The 15,106-nt window shown below is 42.7% G+C and overlaps 1 protein-coding gene across 1 annotated transcript in view; it reads left to right on the top strand.

The window, feature by feature from the left end:
* Positions 1–15,106, top strand: part of PPME1 (protein phosphatase methylesterase 1) — a 124,271-nt gene that overhangs the window by 41,557 nt on the left and 67,608 nt on the right. The window contains exons 5-8 of the mRNA XM_069203823.1: positions 378–429; positions 9,563–9,717; positions 12,385–12,475; positions 13,957–14,022. Of these exons, the coding sequence (XP_069059924.1) occupies positions 378–429; positions 9,563–9,717; positions 12,385–12,475; positions 13,957–14,022 (364 nt within the window). The remainder of the gene's footprint in view (positions 1–377; positions 430–9,562; positions 9,718–12,384; positions 12,476–13,956; positions 14,023–15,106) is intronic.

The raw sequence follows: 15,106 nt of genomic DNA, 5'->3' as shown, positions 1-15,106 counted from the left end.
CAGGTGATGAGTTTGCATCCCCATGTAGCTTACCTAGCATTTCATATTTCCAGGATAATAAATTGAATATTAGATTGAATGATAGTAACACCTGCCATTTGAACTGCTTAACCACAACTTAAGTAAGAGCTGTTTAAGTGTTGATTGTTGTTTAGGCCAAATAATGTATTTGTGATATTTCAGTGGTTTAATTAAAATATATGGCCCTAGTCTAAGAAACTCCCTGAGTAAGGAAGTCTACTGCTTATTCTTTGATTTTCATACGTGTGGGAGTATTACATGTTGGGATACTCAAGTATAAAAGATAGTAGAAATATGTTTATATATACTGAGTATTATTATGATCTACAATAGTGTGTTTGTTTTTTCTGTCTCAGGTGAAACAAAAGTGCGGGATCCTGGAGACCTGTCTGCAGAGACCATGTCCAAGTATGCGTCCTCCTGCCGTGCCCTGAAATTGTTGATCTATGTACTGAGAAGCACTTTACTAGCCCAGGGTACACTAGTCGAAAAGCTTCAAAGCCAAGTGTTTTTAGTACATCAGAGATGCTTTAGCCACTAAACCAAAAGTCGGTGGAGCAGCTCCGTGAGAAGCAGCCAAGGGAACTTGACAGGTTCTCTGTCGCCGTAGCACTTTCAAGTTTTACTTTTTCAAGGCTATCCTCTTTATATATTGCTGATATGGTCACTCCTCCTTGTAGTTACGTTTAACATGTATGATCTTGTCTGGTTCGATTCTACTAGAAAAAATGTGCATGATTTGAGTTTTAACTGTCTTATTCATCTTAACTGTGCATGTGGACTAACTGATATCATAACACACTCCTTATCAGTGATGTACATGGGAGGGTGGTGGAAATGAATTCTACTGCTAAAAATGTACATTTACTTTTCATAGCAAAGCTTTTCTGGAGGACTATTGCTGCGGAAATGCTGACACTTTTTGCTTTTTTTGTTAGTGACATTTTAATGAAGTTTCATACAGTCTGTGGGACATACTGGATGATCTGCTAACTGTAGCAGACATGTTGTCAACGTGTGTTCACATCAGGAGGTCTTGAATATATGATCAAACTGCCACAAGACTTGCAAGTCAAGTAACATAAAATTTCTCGATCCACCATTTATCTACTCAACCTTGTTTCCCTGAAGGAGTAAAATAATTGAGGTTACGGACATTTTAATCTGTCAAAAGTCTTGCATTACGCTTGGGACAGAGACTCAGTGGACTGATGGATACACTTCAGGCAACTGCTTGTGACCATAAGGCCAGATGTTCATATTTAGGGGGTTCACTCAATGTTCTATTTTTCCTTGGTTGATAAAATGAGTAGCATTAAATTGAGTGACCATAAACTTGCTTTATCCACCAGTACCATGCCAACAGGGATCCTGTGGGTGAATGTGCTAACTACAAATTCCCCTGTTCGGTTTTTCATTTTCTTTATGTTCATCATGTGAATCAGTAGTGAGACGTGGAGTCAGTCGGTGAATGGGGGTTCTTGGGACGTGTCTGACTGTACACCAACTCTGTTGCTACTTTTAAAATGCAAAACTGATAAATGACTGATTCAGCCCTTTAGAGAATGTCATGACGTGACTATGTCCAGCACTACTATTCTTTCAATGACGTGAATGAATCTGTTCCAGCTTTTCACAGGCAACTCTGTCATGTGACCAACCTGTACATAGGTCTGAGGAGTTTTTTTTAATTAGGTCTTGGCATGTGCCCAACTATTCTTCAGTATTGTGATACTGCCAGTGGCATTGCTGACATGTCATAGGCTCTGCATCAAGTCTGCTGGCCTTGTGAGATGACCCATGTGTTGTGGGGCACCTTCGTCCAGGACTGACGTTTTCTCTGAAGACTCTCTCTTCTGGAACTTGTAGTTCAGCGGTTCTCCTTTTATAAATGTGGCTCCTGGTACTGCTGGCGGTGAATAGATTCCCATACCTTGACCAGTGCCCTCTTCTTACCCCACCCCAGATGTTTCAAAGCACGCTGGAGAAGCTTTGCTTGCTCAGTGGAGGGGAGGGCAGCTGTTGTGCTTCGCCCCTACCACCTCCGAGGCATCATTGATGTTCAGCCACTCGTGATGGCTTCTGTTTCCTTATGGACCACGGTTTGAGACATGGAAAGCTTGTTTGTGGCTCTGTGGAAATGAGGCCTAACAAAGGAAGTCCTCTTGGCTCTCTCTGTTGTCCAAGGCCAGCCCTTTTTTAATCCTATATAAAGAAGCCAGTGCTGGGAAAGGATGCGTTACACCTACCAAGTTTGTCCGCACGTTTATCCATCCGCGCTACAACAGTTATTTTCACTTCGAGTTCCCGACCTGTCTTCTCAGTCCTCGGTACTTGGTTCTGCACAACTCGGCCCTGGGTACTTCAGCATCTTCCACTTCTCTGCAGTGTCGGCTTATCTTTGCTTTCCAAATTCTGGAAGTCATTGTTAATTGCCTGGAAGTTTTTTTTGTTCCAACCTCTGGTACTTTCCTCCGTTGAGACGTACTGTGCAAGATGCTGGCTACTTTTGCCGGTGTCTGTACTGTGCAGGATGGCACCGTGGCTGTTGGAAAACGTCATCCTTAACTGAGTCACGCCTAGCAAACCAGAAAGACGTGACTTGCAACTCCAGCTCAAGTCTTAGCAGGTGAAGCCGGACCTGTCCTCGGATTTGACTTGGTGCCACCTCGTGCGTATCTCACAGTGGTACTAAATCCAGATTTCCTCTGGCTAATTCAGTGCGACAGCGGAATTCCCCACCAGAAGCTGGTGAAGAAATGGTGATTAAATATTAGTGCTTTCCAAAGTGAAAATGTTCCATAGGTTGATGGAAGACACCGTAAATCTCTCCCCACCCCCCTTCCCCAACAGCTGAACATATGGGGTTATTTGTACTCTTATGTCAACCATTTCCTCCAAAAAGCATATCATCTGAGGCCAGAAATGATGGATCGGCCCACATCGCCACACCAGGTGATTAGAGTTTGCCTCCTCCCCCCTTGCCTCCGTGCCCCCCCCCCGCCACATCGAGCTAAGTTGGAGTTGTCCCTCAATCCACATTTGTACATTTTCTAAGGTATACAGTAGAGAAGGTGGAGAAAGCAGAAGTGTATTAGACGCAGTCCACTGCTGAGGAGTAATTCTCCTATTTGCACACACCAGTAGGTCCACACCACATCCGTAACCTGTTGATTAAATTCTTCTTCCTAGGCCAAACCTGCCCGGCACATAGTCCTAGTAAGTGATTTCTATGTTGTGCTATAGCTACAGGATATTCATTTTTCTGGACTAGTAGCAGTTGATAAACTTTTGAAAGTGCCAGATCTATCAGGTTCCTGTGGAAACATCAAAGTAAGTTTCTTGCTTGTCATTTTAAGTTGGGAAAGTAGGTAGTGATTCAGCGGCTGGGAGAAGGGGGTGTTGCTGTAGGGCAAGTGTGCCCATGTCAGTTAATGCTTGATCAGTGTAAATGTCACCCCATTTGACTAATTGTAAGTCGAGAAGTTGGGCGCACAGCTTGGATTCTACCATTGCACTGAAAAATCAGTGAACCCGTCAGGGTATACAAAAGTGATGGGGATAGCTTCTGTTGTATCTTATCCCACGCACACATTGTGCACTGTTCGGTGTTAATTTCATTCATTCTGTGGAGGGCTTTAGTCCAGAGTACTACATTTTGAGGATTTGGGTGGACTACATCAGTTTCTTCAGCCAAGTGGGGCAAGTATTTGTAGGGGTGGAGCCAATAATGGTAAAAATGCGCATGATCACTAATAGTGAACCCCCAAGTCTGGTACAGCAAACCCACCCAGATGATATAACATCATCATTGTAGGTCAGGCTATTCATGGCTGTTTTCCTGCCCAGATGAGATGCACTAGAAGGATGGTGAGGGTTTGAAAAAAATGTTTGGTCGGGGAAATAGGCATGTTCACGAAATGGTGACAATTGTATTTCTGCCATGGTTTGTTTATTAAGCCAGCGCGCCTTGACATTGGCAACTTAAGTCAACCATCAATGCCATCTTCCTGTCTAGAGAAAGCCCTGCCATAATTTAAGGTCAGAACTTCTTACTTATCTAAACTTATCCATACTCCCAGGTACTTAATGGAGGGTTAAGTAGTTAGTATTCCACTGGGATGTGAGGGAAAAGTTGATGATTTTGCAAATTGATGGAGAGCCTGGACCACTCCTCAAATTGAATGAATTACCTGATAATGGGGTGGAGCCCACTCTGAGGATTACACACCTATGATGTAATATCATCTGCATAAAGCATAATCGGAAGGGGTCTACCATCAGATCGCAGGGGGTATCTGCTCTGTTTTCCGCGCAATATAGCCTCAAGATGTTCCAGCACTATTGTAAAAAGAACAGCAGACACTCTTGCCGGGTCCCTCTATATTAATCTCAGTAGGTGCTGAAACCTGCCCATTCAAGTACTCTGCCAATTGGTTTTGTGTAGAGTAATTTAACCAGCTACACAAAGTACCAGGTAATACCATATGTTGTAGTGTAGTGAACAGAAAGCCCAATTCAAGGGAATCAGATGCCTTTGTGGTACTGAGGACGATCGACACAGCATCCGTTCCCAGAGCAATGTGATGAAGTAGGCCAAAACGTGTACCAAGACAATGGGCAGTTGATCTTCCCGGCACAAAGCCAGCTTGGCCAGGCTGGACCAGGTTTGGCTGGGTTAGTATAAGCCAGTTTGCTAGGATTTTTGCTAGTATTTTACCATCGCGATAGCGGTCGATAAGAATCACATTTTGTGTCAGGCTTGTTGGTCTTGAGGAGCATGACAATGGCTCCCCGCATTGAGTCAGGCGATTCCCCTCTTTCAAGTGCTTCCACATACTCCGCGAATAGACAGGGCGCCAGCAAATCACTATACATCTGATAAAGCTCAGCAGGAAGACCATCAGAGCAGGTGTTTTACTATTAAGTATTTCATTAATTGCATCAGTAATTTCTCCCAGTCTAGTGGGACATACCAGAAAGTGTCTCTGGGCATCACTTAGCCAGGCCAGCGTGACTTTTTTTCCAGATAGTTCGCAATTCTAGTGGGGGCATGTTGTTTCTATGAAGCATCCAAGGTTTCAAAGTAGTGTCTTCCAGGGAATATTGCACATCACTTGGCGAGGTGTGAATTTGCGTCTGCTGCTGCCCAGGGCTTCGTAATTGTGTTGGTTAAGACTTTCCCTAGTTGGCCCCCCTCACAGTATGTTTGTGCTCGTGCATAGTTACCTAGATAGTGAGCCTCTCTGTTTGCGCTATCGTTTTCTTCCAATATGTTGCTACGCCAAGCTACCCGGACCTCTGGGGCAAAGTCAGTAGACATTCTGCTTTCTAACTGTTCGAATTCAGCTTCTAGTTCGGTGAGGTGCGAATGCAGTGTTTGCAACACCGCATGCTGTTTCAAAATTCACTCGCCTCAAAGTACCACCTTAAAGGCCTGCCAGTCTGAGGCGTATGTGTAAACCGAGCTCTCATTGTACTGGAAATAGTGGTCGGTGGCTGTGCGAATTTCCTCTCATAAAACAGGGTTCCACAGTGCATTACCACATACCACAGGTAGGCAGTCCAAGGATACCCGGGGGGGGCTAAAAGCAGAGCAATACTGGCTAATGATCAGATAACGTACGAGCCACGCGTGTCCCTTCCACCAGGCTTCCATAGTTCCATATACCAGAGTGACACAGTAGCAACACACACCTAGTGCTACTGCACCAGCTGATACCTGTGCACCTCCTCATCCAAGTGATCCCAGCATTTCAGGCAACAATTAGAATCTATTCTGTACCAGGGAGCAGTCGCACCATAAACCAAGGGCCTGGCTTAATATTCACACCTGTAACCACACTGGTTATGGGAGACTTTAATTGCATAGTTTAGTTCTCGTCTGTCCCTTTTCCCTTTATTTCCCCTGTAGCTAAAGTTCCCTTGATCTCTCCAGAGGATCAACTCCTGTATACGCGCCGAGCATCACTTCTGGATCTCATGCTCTTTAAAAGCCTTTCCAGTCCATGACATTTATTGTCACCGTTACATCAGTGGCAGGATCTGTATTACAATTTGGATTTTGTCAACCACACTGCCTTGTTTTGAGGGGATCTTTAAAAGTTTTTGGGTGTTTTACTGACGATTGACCTTGCCTTTGTCCAGCATTTATTCTTCCGCTCTTCTAAACGCTTTCTCCCCACAGACCAGTTCCATGAGACTGGTGTTAGCTGGTGGACATTTAAGAGGTCTGAAAATGTTGGGACTGGTTCTCCTAGTAAACAATCAACTGTTCTGTGTTAGACAAGCAGTGCAGTGGTGGGAAATGTTGCTTCCCTCCCCGGAAGTAAGGAGCACTCTCCTTCAGGTCTCCTCCCTCAGTGCTTTGAAGCTGATGCTTTTCCGTGTAGAAGTGAATTTCTTTACTCGAGCCTGGGTGAGAATTTCCTAGCCTCAGCTGTCTGTAGGTGCAAGTTTTCTTTTTCTCGCAGATCTAGAGTCTTTCATCATAACACTTCTTTATGTATATTCAGCGAATAGCTCTTTGCCTACTGAGTGATGCATTTATAGTCTCCTGTGAATAAGGTCGATCTACTTCCAAAATACCAAAGTAATATTTTATAGCTTCAAAGAAAATGGACTGTTGCATCACGCTTATCATATCTGGCTGTGCTACACTGGTTATTTCCTGAGGCTGTGTACCTGGTCATCTTAGTCTGACTCAGTGGAACCTGGAGATTATTCAAGCATTCGCAAATCACTCCACTATAATATACATCGTGGCAGTAGGAACTAGTCAGCGTTTTGCCAGTGGGAGTTGAAAGGGAAACTAAGGCCACTTGTGCACAGATTAGACAGTGCTTTGTCTTTTGTTTCACAACTAACCTGTTCAGGTATTGACGTTCAGTCATGTACATCAAAGCTGACTGATTACCCTCTATAGGAAATAAGAAATTTAAAGATAGAATCACTCTTTGTCTCTGGTTAAAAATAAATGTAATGCCTCACGACTCACACTCACCTGTTTGAAGATTCTTTCTGGTTTGAGATGTCCAAATGGATGAACATATTTTGCATTGTCTGGTGAGATTTGTCCTTGTTTATTGCAGTGCATATCCCTCAATCGCAGCCACCATATTACAACATTTGTTCTTTGACCCCACCCTCCGCTTCTTGCCTTAGGCTGGCATGGTAAGAGTGAAACTCCCTGACCCTACCTCAACTTGTGACAAAAAGTTTTTTTTTAAAGGCAAACTACTTGTAGGTGGCACGTCTCCAGCCAATAAGCAATTAGCTCAGAAGAATAAATCTGTGGAGAGTTTTAATGACATAGTGAAATAAACAGCTTGAGTGTAATTAAACACAGTTGATGTTACGGCCTCTGTTACAAACCCACACCAGGGTCTTTTAGTCCTCATCAAATTTTAGCAGCCAGTACAGAAAGAAGATACTTTGAGGATGCTCCTTAAGTAGATGCCCTTTATTATGTTCAAAAGGCTCTCCAAACTGTCCAATAGCACTACACCTCAAATTATCTCAATCTTTGAGAGTTTAAGAGCAAACATTCTAATAAATGTGTACAACATTTTACAAACAACTAGACTACACACCCAAGTACCACAGGTTTGCTTCAAAAGAAATACTGAGGTGACGCAGATAATTTATTAGGACAAATTCGATTTTGGCCTTGTTTAGAGAGTATCCACAGAAGCCATTGTGTTGCAGGAATTGCTTCCTTCGCTTTCTCTTGAAAATGAGAGAATCGGCTTATGCCACCGTGAAATAAGTAACCAGTTTGATTAGAATGTCATGTGTGATAATCTTTTCCCTGTTGAAGCTAAGTAAAGCGAGTAAACATAGTGGAGGGGGAAGGCCAGTCTTGTTCCGTGTAGTAAGAAGCTATTAGAGAATAACCCATTAATACGTGATCTGGTGGAAGGGTGTTTATTTCATGCATGAACAATCCTTGCCTTAGGGGAAGTTATCCAGCACAGCCATTCTTAAACAAATCTTTCACTTCGCTTTGAGTTGTACCAATACACGTGTGACCATCATGTCCTAACTTTACTACTTGCTGTCTCGACCTCCTTAGTGGCAGTACCTCTCCCAGGTCTCCAAAAGAATGAATTATCCCAAGGTAATGCATTCCTTACTTCCTAATACAGTGGTACCTTCTGTACCATTTTTATCTGGCAGGCTTCTTGTACATTTCTATCCAAAATGCTATTCGTCTCTAAATGTCCTCCACAACTCTCAGTACTGCAGTCTAAATCAGTGCTACAAAGCAGCCTGGGTTGTTTTTCATCCGAACAGTTACCATGGTTAAGATATTGCAGCCTCCTTGGTTGTTGTATGTACACATTCACCTGTATCACTAAACTCTCACAGCTCCTTTGACGTTCTTGCTGTGCATCCAGATGCACTTAACATGCCATCGTTGGTAAAATATTCAAAGGCTTGTGATCACTCCTGGTTCGAAAATTGCTACTACTGAGAACTGTCAGCAATAATTCAACCTCTGTGCACGTGCCAGGATATATCCTTTAAACCACAGATTATTGTGCTTCTGGTTTGGTGAGCATCGAAGAAGCAACCCTTACTACATTCACCCTGTAAATACCAGGCACAGATTGTAAATTTGAATTGATTCTTTTGGAGGCAGGGCAGTGAGGCCCCCTGACTTCTTGGAGCTCTTGGTTTCAAGATTGCAAACTCGTGGAATTCCAGGTGGGCACAGTCCAAAGGAAATTGCGACATCACCTACCTGCCGTGTTAACCCTCTTACAAAATTAAACATGGGGAGAAAAGATGGCAGGATCTTAACAGCTTTAAAAATTGCCATTCTTGCTCTCACCAAAGAATCCACTTCTAGTTGGTAAAAATTTTCAATGGTAAAAATGTGCTTCAGTTTGGGAACAAAATGTATTCTTCTTTCCTTTTTAGGGTTGAGCCTGCGTAACATGCGCTTGCGAGACGCTATAGTAGATAGAAAAGGGTTCGGAGCCCCGCCCATGTCACATCAGTATCTTTCACTGGTTCGTGGGCTTGCCTTTCAAAATGTGCTTGCTTTCATTAGTAGAAGGCATGCATATGTCATGCCTTTTCCGGTGTTTAGTCCTCCTCGAGCGCAGCGACCAAGTACTGCAAACATACGAGGCTCGCTGTTTTCCATCCGGTTTGTGGACTTTCTCTCTTTTCGCAGCACGATCTCGCTTGTTTAGCAGCGCGATCTCGCTTGTTTAGCAGCGCGATCGTGCTCGTTTTTTTCCATTTAATGAGGCAAGAAAAGTCCGGTTGGGAGTTCACAACTGCTATTAGCTCTAACTCGGAGAACTGCGAGACCCGTTGCTTTGCAAATGCTTGTTTAGTTTGGGTAAACATAACATCAATAAAAGATGTCTGTGTACGTGTTTGTTTCTGCCTACCTTTCAGAAAAAACACTTTGTCCTTCCACAGTCTCATACATCATGTCAGTATGCACAATAGTTAGCAATAGTCCTGTTTGTTTTATAGAGCCTATTTTGTCTCTAATATTGAACATTTATTTTTGTTTTGCTAGGGATATTCAAAATGTCGTGGAAGCACTTTACGGCGATATTGCTCCCCCAATAATGTTGATTGGTCACAGCATGGGTGGAGCAATTGCTGTCCACACAGCAGCCGCAAACCTACTATCAAGTTTGCTGGGACTCTGCATGATTGATGTAGTAGAAGGTATGGTATGACACCCGTGTTTGAAAAACCTGTTTTCTTTTTATCACTCTGGTGTACCTTTTAGAAATGCTAAAGTGGGTAAAATATTTTAAAGAAGATGGATGCGTGTGAGGAGCATTGATTAATACATTCTGTATTTTTGTCCTTTTTTTCTAAACGAAGATGTTTTCAATGCTAAATGCGGGTTTTTTTGCAGATTGCCATAATTGGAAGATTGCCTGCTGTTATGAAGGGGGATCTCCCATCATACTTGAAAATGCAATACATTATCTCCTGGAATTGCATTCCTTGATGGCCATCTCTTTGCCCCCCTCTCTGGTTCCCCTTATCCCTCACCTCCCCATCCCCGCAGCATTTCCCCTCTTTAACTTCAGTGGGAACATTCCCGTGTCCTTCCCCACTATGTTCCCATTTTTCATTTCTCCTTGTCTATGTCCTACAGAGCCTCACAGCTGTATTTCTGTCCAACCGCATGTCAGTTTTTATTGCTGCTTTCCTCCCCTCACCCTAGAAAAGTATGAAAATTGTCCCAGTCTGTCTTTTTAGTTTTAAAGGGGGCATCAAGTAAAAAGTGCCACTGTAGGATTTACAACTAATCAGACTTCATCAAAAAGACATTATGGAACCCTTATTGTTGATGATGTAAGATTGGGTAAGAGGGCCTGCTTTCCCCTTTTTCCTGAATGGTCCCATTAAACCAAAGCTGCATTTCCTTTATTTTTATGTTAATACGTGATAATCCCTGCTATTCCTGATATTTTAGGAATTGTCAGAACTTGTTTGCTTATGTTTCCCTTCCACATCTGGCCTATTTATGTTAATTGTTTTTCTTTTTTAAACTAGCTAATTGTCATTTGACCATTGATTTCCGATTGCGTTTAAGCATATTTCACTTGTTTACCCCCCAGACCTGTTCCAGGACAACAAAGACCCATGTCATGAATCTAACTGGGGAGAAAAGTAGCTCTGTACATGATGAGACTTAATGGGTGGGCAGCTTAATATTGAGTGGTGTTTAAGCATTTGTACAACACATTTAGATTACATATACTTAACATTTTGAGAGACAAATACATTTTGTTAAATTCTGAAGGTTTGCACCAGAACCCAGTCCTTCAACGTAGTCAGATACTTAGCTACTAGACTGCATGTGCTCCTAGTGACGTAACCTTTCTTGACAATTGATTAAAAACCACCTTGAGGGATAGATGATATACTTGTAATTGAGGGTGGAATGTGAAATATCAACTGCTTCTTGAGATTATTCGGTAAATCTCTACGAGCTGACTCTTGTTTAGCAAGTGCCCTGCTCAGTGTTTGTTTGTTGTCTGTTTTTGCTAAATTAGTTACTAAGCATATTTTATAGGGTTTTTTTCAAAAGTATAACGTACCATAGTGAGAAACCTGTTACTACTAATTAACCGCTTAAATTAATTAAATTAAGTTAATCATTCATAGAAACCACAAATACGTAAGTCACACGAGTACAATTGATTTGAAGCTAAGTAACAAGCCTGCTCACAAGACACTGCCATCATTAATCAGATAAAGACAGACCACATTCGTCTATTGTCTGCCTTTTTGTACTTCAGCACCCACACTCACTAGAAGAAGAGTCAAATGTGAAAAGGTCAATCATCATCAACTATCCAGCACCACATCTCTTCTCTGCCACTCTTGAATCAATTACCACACCAAATCAGATATTCTAGCTTCTAACTAGTACTCTTGACACTCTGCCCTCTAGGGGGCGCTCACTTGTAGTATGACCAAAACCCATTGTTCACCTGCCAGTGTCTACAGATAAAACGGAGGGTGAGATGGGACGAAAGAACCTGGAGACTGTCCAAATCTCTCAGAGATGAGATGAAAAGAGCAAATGTATGTCCAGCAGAAATGTTTTTTTAAGCAATCGGTCACCCGGTAGCTTTTTACAATTTGAACATCCCGCTTATGCAGATTTGTCTCTATCCAGTGAATGGTACAACCGGATTTGGCATTTAGTTCTGACTTTAACTATTTAACATTTACTATTGCGTTTGTATCTGCCAGCTCTGGCGCGTCAAGGTGGCCAGTGTCTGAGATCATATCTGCTTCCGATGCTATGAGCCTGACCCGCAGTGTTGCAAATCCTATGTGAAGACCCAAATGAATTCACTAACTTGTCTTTTGGCCAAGAAGTCGCACAACTTTTCAAATTGCACCATTTTTGAGTTATGATTTTACTGTGATGAGGAAAAAGCAGACACACAACCTGGGCTTCTTTTACCATTCACTTAAACTGTAGGTTGATTGCCTGCACCCATGACTTACTCCTCCCTTCAGTACTTCAGAAAGCATTGCAAAATCCACCCTTTCTCCTTCAGTTGTCCACCCCAGTACTATATAAACTGCTTACATTCTGCAGCCCCACATGCAGGTCATGCATCCTGTATGCTAAGTTGACAATTACACGTCTGGACAAGGTTTGCACTCAAAATAAACTAACCAGACAAATCACTCTCATGAGTGGTTTAACTGGGATTATCCTTGCATTTCCCACCATTTAGCACCTATTTTCTGATTACAGACTTGTGCTTTATTGATGCCCCATTTTTTTACTTCTCCCTGTCTTTTGCACTGGGTTTGGCAGGAGATTATTAATGTTTCTTTTTTAAATACTTTTAGGTACAGCGATGGATGCTCTGAATAGCATGCAGAATTTCTTACGCAGTCGACCCAAAACATTTAAATCCTTGGAGAATGCTATAGAATGGAGGTAATTCATTCTGATACCATTGAAGATTTAGGCTCTAGTAAACGTTTGGATTTGTGCAGCATTTAATACTGTCTGAAAAGGTAGAAAATAAATTAGGTCAGTGTTGTTGAACAAATGACTTCTTGCATTTCCAAAGAAATCTTATGTTATGAAATGAAAAGAAAGCTCCTGAAAAGCCCAAAGATCAACGAAATCCAAACAAAACAATAGCCAGATGATTTGTTCTGTTGTGCTTACTTGCTGGATGTTTAACGTGCAGGTGTGTTTTAGTTTTGGGATTGTAACTCTTGTGTCGTGCCAATGAAGCATTCATTAGAGAATTTGTACCCAGTGTCTTGAGAGGGGTAAGAAGGAAACCATTGTTATCCAATGACGATTAAGAAGCAGCTCTGTTTTTCTTTGCTTGTAGTACAGTTGTTGTAATCGCTTTTGAGTGATGTTAGATGGACCAGAAGCTTAAAGATGCAGCTTTAAACATGCAAAGCTGAAGCCGTCTTGATTCCTCTTTAGAAAAGAAGTGATGCCACAGTAGATTTCCACAGCTTTGCCCTACCACAAGCCCAAATGTGGTGCAGACCCTTTTTGTGTTTTCAATAATGAATAGCCAAAGTGGGAGAGACCTGTGATCCTGGTAGTCTGGAAGCACGGCCTACCTCATCCTTTGGTATTGTCTTCCCACCAGGTATATTGGAGCCCCTCATCTCACTGAAGCCTTCTTAGCACAGTTACTACCGAGAGCGCGAAGAGGACCCTTAGCCTGTCTCAGCGGCATCTTACTCGCTGGCACTGGTGGTTACAGAAGATAAAGTTAGCCAAGGCCTGTCTTGCCACTTTTTGTCTGCCTCTCCCCTGCCAGTAGCAGAGAATTTAAGAGATCCAGTGTGTGCCACTGCAATCTCCCTGCTCCCTAATTCAAAGCAGCATTACTGTAGGGCAAGTCATGCTGACACTAGCAACTACCGCAAAGTACTTAAACAGTGCAAGCCACGTCTCAATGGTGGCAATGCCATGTGCAATGAACATGTATATATGAGCAGACCATAAGGTGTGTAGCACACCCTCAGAATGGTGGCAGGGGAGAGTGGCATCCTCCTATGGGTTGGCAGCAGATACGTTCATATGAGAATTTCAATGAAAAGATGGATTTTCGTGTTCTTTTCTAGGTTAAGCCAAATGGATTCAATCTGAAAACCTTCCTCAGTTTTTGCAGCTCACCTTTTATTCCATGTCCTTGTACTTTTGCTATGGTTTGAGCATAAAAAATGAGCAACAAAATATACATGTCTCTAAACTAGAATAAGGGTATCACACACCTGGATGAAATGGGTATAAATGTAGGAATACAATATGTTAGGAGCATCAGTCTTGGGCCATTTATTTGTTTGGATTGCAGAAGGAAATTTCATTAAGTTGGCATGTTAAACTCGTGTCTATATGTCCCCATAAACCATGTAAAATGTTCCTTTCTCTCAATTGTTTAGTGTAAAAAGTGGCCAGATAAGAAATCTTGAATCTGCTAGAGTTTCGATGGGTGGACAAGTAAAACAGTAAGTTCTATTTCATTTGTTAAGAAAGAGAAACAAAAGCAACCAGGAAGAAAATGTGTTTTGTTTGTCAATTAAATACATTCTTAGATGGCGATGGGGGATTAAATGAGCCGATCTACTCTAAAGAGTCAGGCACCAAAACACTTTAAAAAGTTGAAGCGATTAACTGTCTGTTCTTGGTCTTTTTTGTATGATTTGCCTGAACTTCTTACTGATTAATTTCATTTTTATTCCACTTTTATTGGGCTCCAGTCCATGAAGTAGATGTTGTTCAGTTTTATTTGAATGACTATTTTGTCATTCTCTGTGCATAGTTTGCACATCAGGTTTTGTTACTGGAAAGTCTTTTTTTCACTGGTCAACCGTGGTCCTTTTAAGAGGTACATATATATATTTTGTATTATATCCATTTTTTTGTGTTGATTAATTGCTTTAAGTTCATTTTTGTGAGCATGCCTTCTGTTTTTATATTCGGAGAATGTTTTTTTCATTCCACTTGTTGCAAAATAAGCTTGATTTTGACCTTGAAGAATGAAGATCCATGGTCACATATTGGAGCTTTACTACATTTGTAGTCAAAGTAAAACTGCTGGAGTAGGTTTTCACTCCTTGTTGACATCACCCACCCAGCACCCAGGTTGCAGCCACCATATAATATCACTTTCCTTTGACCCCACCCTTCCCATCTTGCATAGGCCGGCATGTTAAGAGTAAAACTTGCCTCAGTCTGTGGCAGTTTAGGAGAGCGTGTGGTAAACTAAATGCTGTGTCAATATTGTTGAGGGCTGCCGGGGTTGGGGCCTGGAGGCTGCCGGGGTTGGGGCCTGGAGGCTGCCGGGGTTGGGGCCTGGAGGCTGCCGGGTTTGGGGCCTGGAGGCTGCCGGGTTTGGGGCCTGGAGGCTGCCGGGTTTGGGGCCTGGAGGCTGCCGGGTTTGGGGCCTGGAGGCTGCCGGGTTTGGGGCCTGGAGGCTGCCGGGTTTGGGGCCTGGAGGCTGCCGGGTTTGGGGCCTGGAGGCTGCCGGGTTTGGGGCCTGGAGGCTGCCGGGTTTGGGGCCTGGAGGCTGCCGGGTTTGGGGCCGGGAGG

Source organism: Pleurodeles waltl, chromosome 8 (genome assembly GCF_031143425.1).
Source record: "Pleurodeles waltl isolate 20211129_DDA chromosome 8, aPleWal1.hap1.20221129, whole genome shotgun sequence".
Classification (NCBI taxonomy): Eukaryota; Metazoa; Chordata; class Amphibia; order Caudata; family Salamandridae; genus Pleurodeles; species Pleurodeles waltl.
The sequence above is the reverse complement of the archived record's forward strand: the minus strand, read 5'-3'. Positions and strand labels throughout refer to the sequence as shown.